This window comes from Ascaphus truei, chromosome 1 (assembly GCF_040206685.1).
Source record: "Ascaphus truei isolate aAscTru1 chromosome 1, aAscTru1.hap1, whole genome shotgun sequence".
NCBI classification, from domain to species: domain Eukaryota; kingdom Metazoa; phylum Chordata; class Amphibia; order Anura; family Ascaphidae; genus Ascaphus; species Ascaphus truei.
Window position 1 is genome coordinate 191949090 of NC_134483.1, and position 8346 is coordinate 191957435.

Below are 8346 nucleotides of genomic sequence, written 5' to 3' on the forward strand. Positions count from 1 at the left end.
TGGTTTGTTAGCTCCTCTGAGGTTGTCCACTCTCTCCACTTTGTGAAGCAGCAGTAAGTATGGGACAGGATGACTTGGGACAGTGGTCTGCTGCAACATTTGTGGAACAAGCACCATGACATTTGGGAGATGCTATCTCAGCAACCCTCTGAGCCACATCTCTTCAGACGTGATGATCTGGCCATGTGTCATTGTGGAAATGCAACTACCACCACTGCCCTTTCAAAAGAAACATTGGTCGCCCACTTCTCCTTCACAACAGCACACTAGTCCCAAGTAGGATACATTGTTCACCTCTGCTGTGAGAATTTACTCTGTTGCTTGTGGAACTTCCTCATTCTCCCCAATATTTGTCACTACCATTCCAGAGAAAACAGAGACAGGGAGTGACAGAAAGAAGAAGTAGTCTTCAGAGTGGGAGAGTGTTTGGTGCCACAGAAAATATATATCGACCCTTCATGTGGCTGTGAGAGTGGTATGCTTGCACTGTCAGAATGTTGTTAGTATTGGTGAGGTACTTGATGAGACATGGACTTGGGCCATCAGTGAGAATTTGAGGCTGCACCACCCGCAGCAATTCCACCATTTGTTAAGGTCATGGTCAGCCTCAGAGTGTACTACTGATCCTGTCCCTTTTGCTGAGCCTCCTCAAGAACATGACAATAGTTATCCTTCGGCCTCTGCATCTTCATCCTGAACGCAACATGTTCAGTCCAATTTTAGAATTGAAAAATAAATTCCTCAGGCCTACAGTACTTTTTTTTCCTGTCACTCCTTGATCTCATCCTTTTATGTTAGTGTCTGTCCCTACAGGAGCAGTGAATTTTTTCTGACTCTGACCTTCTGAAAGCGGTTGCAGTAGAGCTTTTTTTAAGTTTTGGTTTGTGTTGTAGTGCATCATCATCTATTAATCATGATGATGATGGTGTTGGATGTTAAACAATCCACTATTATCAGAGTGGAGTTATTTAACGACAGTGATTTCCAATCGTCTATTTGGTTAATGAAACCTATAATTATATTTTGAAATTCTGAGGAACCCCAACCCTCTCAAATAGTGTGTCAGAAATCCGGGATGGGTTAATCTTTTCCTTACCTTAGCGGTATTAATGGCTAAGGTTATGAAGGGGTTAAGTCCACCTGCAACACCCCCGCAAGTCCTAAACACCTATACTATCCACAAAAAGCACGGCACTGGTGGTTAACCCCTTCATTGCCTTAGGGCTGTTATTTACAGCATGCGGCCGTGCGTGCCTATGCGAACGCGCGTGCATGTGCCGCATGCTTTTCATAAGTATACTCTGTTGAGTGTATACAGTGTTGAGTGTGTTTATGTGTATTTGTGTGTGTGTGTGTGTTTATGTGTACATGTATGTGTGTGTATGTGTATGTATATGGGTGTGTGTGTGTGTGTTTATGTGTAATGTATTATTTATTTTAAAAAAACATTAGTAAAAGAAAAAATGTATTAGACTTGTGCAAGCACACAAATACATACACACATACACACATACACACACACATACACACACACACACATATATATACATACATACACATGCATACATATACACATACACACATATACTTACATTCAGCGCCGGCAGTGGCGCGAAAAGATAAATTTCCTCATCTTCGCCGCTCCCCTCTCCCTGCCGTGCGCATGCGTGGCCCTTGTCTAGAAAGGCTGACTGACGTCAGCCAACTAAAATTCCGCGCGCACGGCGTAGCACGCGCCCGGCACTATAGAACGTGCCTTAGTGGTTAGCTGCTACGGTAATGAAGTTGCCTGTAAATGTATTTTTCATGCATCAGATTCATGCCGGGGGTCTCCGTGGTGATATTAATGGATATCAGCACCGGAGTCTCCTGGCATCAATCCGATGCAGGAAAAATAAAAAATAAATCTAAGTGCGTCTCGCCTCTTACCGGCAGCTTCTCACCACCTTCTTAACACCTTTTTCTGGCTGGACGCTTTGGAGAGGAATTCTCAATTCTAGAGCGGCGCTCAGCCTCGATAAGCTGATCGGTGCTACTAGAATTGAGTGAGTTTGAGAGACTGGCGATAAGTGGCTTATCGCCGCACGTTGGGAGTTTTTGTTTTTCTCGGTATAAAATAAATGGAGATTTTTGCTCTTATCACCGGCTTTTCGGGGTTTACTGAATCGCTGTAGGCTTTCTTGGTGATAAGCTGGCGATAAGTTACTTATCGCTGCTTACTGCATGAGGCCCTAAGGGTCACAGTACTGATTCATATGAGACATGTAACAGCACAAATGATAGCTATGTGAGTGTATAAAGCTTGTTATAATTCATTACCTCTGTGTTGTGTCTAGTCACTACAGTCTCACACAACCCGTACCACACACTATAAGAATTAAACAGTAACCCATAGGAATCAGGCTCCCACCTCAGTGATAGGTCATATAATTTGACTAAAATAAAGAGGGGTTACATAAGAAAGGGACGAACCCTAAGATATGGCCCTCTGAGGGTCTTCTAGCTTTCGAGAAGCTCAAGTCCGCCTTTTCATCCGCACCTTTGCTGATCCATCCTGATTCTACTAAACCCTTTGTGCTTGAAGTGGACGCATCTGATCTGGCAGCCGGAGCCGTTCTTTCCCAAAGTAAGGAATTTAATTGGAAACTCCACCCTTGTACCTTCTTTTCTAAAAAATAATCCTCAGCAGAAAGAATTAATGATGTTGGAAATCATGAACTTATGGCCAATGAAAATGGCTCTAGAAGAATGGAGACATTTGCTTGAGGGGGCAACTTCTCAGATAACTATCCTTACAGATCACAAGAACCTCGAATATATATAGAAGAAGCAAAAAGACTGGGACACGTCAGGCAAGGTGGGCTCTCTTCTTCACTCGGTTCAACTTTGTGATCTCTTACCGTCCAGTATCCAAGAACGTCAAAGCAGATGCTTTATCCAGGCAATTCTCCCCAGATGACACCAAGGAGATAGAGCAGCGGCCCATAATTCCATCTTCTCAGATAATTTTGGCAGTTTTTTCTTCACTCCTGCATAGATCTCACAGGCCCAGCAGAAGATCCCAGGTCAATGTCAACACGTTCATCCAGAACACCTTCTCTCCTCCTACCCTCCCTCCTCCAAGAACATTCTTCCTAGATGGCCAGGAGGAATTTGAAGTAAGACAAATACTGGATTCCCGTAGATCCCATGGCGAGCTACAGTACTTGGTCCATTGGAAGGGCTATGGACCCGAGGAAAATTCATGGATCAAATCCAGTGATGTCCATGGTCCAAACCTGGTCCGAACGTTTCATCAGAAATTCCCTGCCAAACCGGCTTATATCGCCCGTATTTCTCTCCTCAAGAGTGGGGTACTGTAAGGATTCTGCTCGATCCGTGCCAGGTTTTGCGGTGGTTCGGGTTTCCAAAGTCACCTGCCCTTTCTGATCATTGTGGCCATTTTGGATACAGGTAGCATGCTATATAAGGCTGAAGTTCCTAGTGGGAGTCACCGAGCAAGGTTCTACATTTGCAGTTCCTATTTGTCTATGCTGTTACGCCTTACCCTTTCGTCTGTTTCAATTCCCCAGTTGCTGACCCTGAACTGTAACCCGGACTTCGCTGCTTTCTGCCTGCCCTGACCATTTGCAGTGAGATTGTTGTGATTGATTGACAGTATCATTATTGGCCTTCTGCTTATACTTGCTGAGACTGTTATGATGAGGACTTTGAGTACTAATTGTAGCAAGATCATCATCAACACCAACAGCATAACTTGTAACTGATTTAACTTTATTAGATTCATCATCATCAATGCAACCACCACAATGACCTCAACCAAAAATATGTCCACCTCTTCTTCCCTGCCTCTATAGACTACTAGCTGAGAGACCCGGCGTTGCCCGGGATGTGAACCGTGAATAAGTATGTGTAAATGTTGTATTGTAAACTTGTAATGTTATGTGAATGTTATGTAATTTATAAAAAAATAGTATTTGTGAAAGAAAAAGAGTAGAAAGCACATGTATATGAGGGCAAATTTGTTAAGTGTATGTTAATTGTTACGGTTGTTAGTTATGAAAATGTAATTGTTGTAAAGGCTTGTTGAAATATGTTTATGTCCATTGTTGAGAGTAGTGTATTTGATGTAATCGTGAAGTGTGTGTTGGTGAAATTGTTTGTAATAAAAGATGAGTGCAGTGAATTGAGTGTGTGAGTGTTTTGTTGAGGTTGGTATGATAATATGTAGAGATGATGGAAATGTACCAAAGTGTATGTTCATTGTAAGGCTTGTTTGTAAACCACATTTTTGGTAGTTCCACTTGCAGCAAAGATGTACAATTGTTGTGGGGATCCCACTCTAGAGCACGCAACATATAACTGGCCGTGGGAGAAACATGGTGATTGCAAGTTTATACCAGTGCACTTGATTGATTGTCCTTGTGCTTTGTTGATGGTGATAGCAAAAGCTAGTTTGATGGGGAACTGTAGTCGTTTGAAAGTAAAAGGCATGTCTGTTGGAATTAGTGGAATGCGGGGGATGAAGACATCTTGGCCTTTGGCGTTGCCAGTTAAGATAGTAGCTTCAATTAGGTTGGGCATCAATGTTTTGATGCACAATCTGGTTCCATTACAAAGGTTAGGTGTGTGGAGGTTGCGAAGTAGCATGATGGGTGATCCAACTTTCAGACGAAGGTGATGTGGTGGCATTCCAGATGGTTCCAGGGAGTGTAGGAATTCAGTTGGATAGTTCACGGCTTCATCGTTATCCACAACTGTATCTATTGAGTTGTATAGAGTAATTGTGTTTGGAAGAATGTCTTGAATTTGATTATTTAGGTCATTGACAGAAGTATTTTTTGCAGCAAGGATGGCTCTTTCACAGAGCCACTGGTGGTTTGTGTAATTGCGTAAGAGATTTGGATAGACGTTATGTATGAGATCTTGAAGTGATGTCATCATGTTACAAAAATGTGTGGGAAAAGCAATTTCACCTGATGTTAAGTCAGTAGGTAAAGTACCTTCACCAATTTTAAGAAGGGTGTCTGCAAAAGCTTGGTCATTTGAGTGGCCGAGAAGTTGTACTCGCATATTGGTTGTTAATGGGAAATGTTTAACATGTCGCCATAAAATAGAGGACTTGAGGCATGCATGAAGTTCGTCTGCTGGTGTGGATCGTGGTATGACTGGAAGTGTTTGTCTGAAATCACCAGCTAAAAGAATGACAGCGCCACCCATAATTTGTTTATTGTTCCTCAAGTCTTGCAAGGTTCTATTAAGGGCTTCAAGTGCTTTTTTATGTGCCATGGTACATTCATCCCAAACAATAAGTTTGCAAATTTGAAGAACACGTGCTTGTCCAGATGTTTTGGTGATATTACAGGTTGGATTTTCTTCATGAGCAATGATTAGCGGTAATTTAAGAGCTGAGTGCACAGTTCTTCCTCCATCCATAAGAGTGGCTGCAATGCCAGATGATGCTAGTGCAAGTGCAACATCATTGTGCATTCTGATTTCGGCTAGGAGTAAATTAATGAGAAATGTTTTGCCAGTTCCACCTGGAGCATCAAGAAACAGTATTGCACCTTGTCCGTTGGTGATGTGCTGCATGATGTTGTCATAGGTGTAAAGTTGTTCTGCAATTAACATAGGTTTTCTTTTTGCAACATATTCTTTGAGCAGCGAAATATTGTATTGTTTCTCTCGCATAAGGTCCGTATTGAGTACATCGTTATGCTGACGTTGTGGAGCTTGCAGACCTAATTGAAGGAGTGTTTTGTTATTTATAGAGAGACATGTATCTTCTAACAATATGAGTACCTCGTTGAAAATCTCAGGTGAAAAGTGAACATTGAGTGATGGATTGTCTCTCTGTGCTTTGGCAAGTATATCTTCACTCATGCTTTCTCGATATGTGTCCCATAGAGTGTTGGGGTTTGATGGATTGCAGGTGGTAAGGATAATGGCAAAAAGATTGCGAATTTTTACTGGTAATGAGTGTAATGCAGCTTCGGCTAATGTAGTATTACAGTGTTGATCATCCTCTAGTAATCCAAGTTTTTGGCAAGCTTCTCGATAAGTCACACACAGTTGACCGTTGACATTTTTAAGAGCGTCAAATGAAGTTGGGCATGGAATGGTATGAAGTAGCATTCGTAGAAAGAAGCATTCAGCGTTGTTTGGGTGAACTGTGTACACACGGCCTAAGGCGTCACTTGCAAGGGCATCAGTTCCGGGAACAGCTATACCCTGCTTTCTTTTCTTGAACATTTTTGTTGATGTATTCCAAGTATAATATCGTGGAGTTTCCGGATAAAGCAATGTCCTTGCAAAAGAGTCGTGTTGACATAATTGAAAGAAGGCAGTTAAAGTTGTGTTTGGTGGTTGAGCAGCAACTGCCTCTGCATTGTGAGGTGTGAAGTATACTCTCTGTCCATTTTCTAAATGAACAGTGAGGTGAACAACGGTTGGGTGTCGTTCGTGAATGGGAAAAGCTAAAATCCTCCAAACAGCTTCATTACTACTGATATATCTTCCCAGCTGGTAGAGCGTAACTTCGTCCCTCATGTGTTCATTTGTTATTCCAAAAATGGCCATGTCGCTTCCCTTGTTTACATACTTGCAAATGTATTTAATAGATTTAACGGAATTGCAGTATTCAACATTAATGTGTGCGTTATACATTTTAATTAGAAGTGTACAATATGGAACAACCCATTTGTTGTCAACTTGGATGTTTTTGTTGCCTCGAATAGTCATTGTTGCTGTGTATCCACCGTCTGTGGGAGCGCGTCGTCGATATTGAGGATATCCATCATCTCCACTTTGTGTGTCTGCAATGAATGGTTTAGGAAATTTTTTTGTGCATTTACCGTCTTTCATACATGGTGCCTGAATATTAATGTTTCCACATGGGCCATGAATCATATTTTTTGTGACTATTGCAAATAGTATTGGGTCTTCTTCTGGATGTGGCAACTCTGCAGAGATAACTTTATCGATGTCTATGGCATGTATCTTTTCTTTGAGCCATATAAGAATATGAGCATGTGGAAGACCTCTTTTCTGCCACTCAATTGAGTACATCCAGCATCGTGTTTGTCCAAAGATATAAGTCTTAGTGATGATGTGAATTAATGTGATTAGTTTTTGTCTAAATACTCTGGCAATTAAGTCGTGTCGATCGCTGTGTGCCTGTCCATGCGCAAGTTCTATTTTTATTTCTGGCCAAGCTGGATTACATGTAAATGTAATAAAAAAATCTGGTCGTCCATACGCTCGAACATATGCCATAGCGTCTTGAGCATATTCGTGCATGTGTCGAGGACTTCCTGTGAATGTTGCTGGTAGAATTAACATTTTTCCTATGTTGTCAACGTGACCATCGTTGCCAACAGCATCCTTTAGATGTATGTATTGATCAACGCGAAGTTGTTTTTGATGTAAACGTATGTATAGAAGACGCTCACTTTCAATTTTAGCATACATGTCAACAATAAACTGATGAAATAGTTGGCGACAATGTAAAATGTGGTTTTGCGATTCTTAATCTGTATGTGTAGAAGTCCATAGCGGAGACAGTTTTTTTAGTGTTTGCTTGGGAAGCTGGGTCTACTTGCATGATGTTGAAGTGATAGCCATCGTCACCGTTTCCAAAGTATGAGAGGGTATTGAAGAGCATCATATGAGCGATGTGTTTCACAAATGCGTGTGAGTGAATGAGCACGTCGCTGAAGAATGATGTCACGTGTATTAAATTGTTCCCCTGCTATAACAATAGCGACTTCGTTGATTTGTGGAGCATTAAAGCGACGTTCATGTTGGCCCACTGGTGTTTTGTCGGCTCTGATAATGACTTTATAGTCATCAGTTGGCATGAGTTCAAGTGATGTTTTGAATGTGTTAATGAGATGGTTGTATTCATGTAACATCCTTTGTAAGGAGATGACAATATCACGTCTTGTATTGGGTATCCAATGGCATCTTTGATCAGCTTGTTGTTGTTCATCACCCATGAAGTAAATTTGCAAGAATTGTGGATCTTGTTCTGGTAATGGGAGCAGAGAGCCAGCCCTGTGGTAAACTTGACCTTGTAATTTGAAAGTACTTTTAAATCCTACAGTACCGACACACTTTATTCGAGTGTGGTCGGTACCGCAAGCCGGGAAATCTCCCGGCTTGCTAGTGGCCGCCCCTCGGCGTGCCGCGCGTCATAGACGTGCGGTCACGCGTCTTCGGGAGCGTGCGCCCCCTGCACGCGCGTCCAGGGGCTCCCCGAGGGAGCCCTGGTGTCCCGCGATCGCGGGACAGCGGCAGGGGGTTCCGGGGGACCCGGCGGACCCGGCAGCGGTAGGGAGAGCGCCC

At 42.5% G+C, this 8346-nt stretch overlaps 1 protein-coding gene across 1 annotated transcript; it reads right to left on the reverse strand.

Moving 5' to 3' along the window:
* Window positions 1-666: 666 nt before the first annotated feature.
* Window positions 667-7470, reverse strand: LOC142490774 (uncharacterized). Its single transcript, XM_075593220.1, has 3 exons — window positions 5568-7470; window positions 4666-4763; window positions 667-693 (listed from the first exon to the last, which is right to left on the reverse strand). Exons 1-3 carry the CDS (start codon window positions 7468-7470, stop codon window positions 667-669), a joined length of 2028 nt encoding a protein of 675 aa, XP_075449335.1.
* Window positions 7471-8346: the final 876 nt, after the last annotated feature.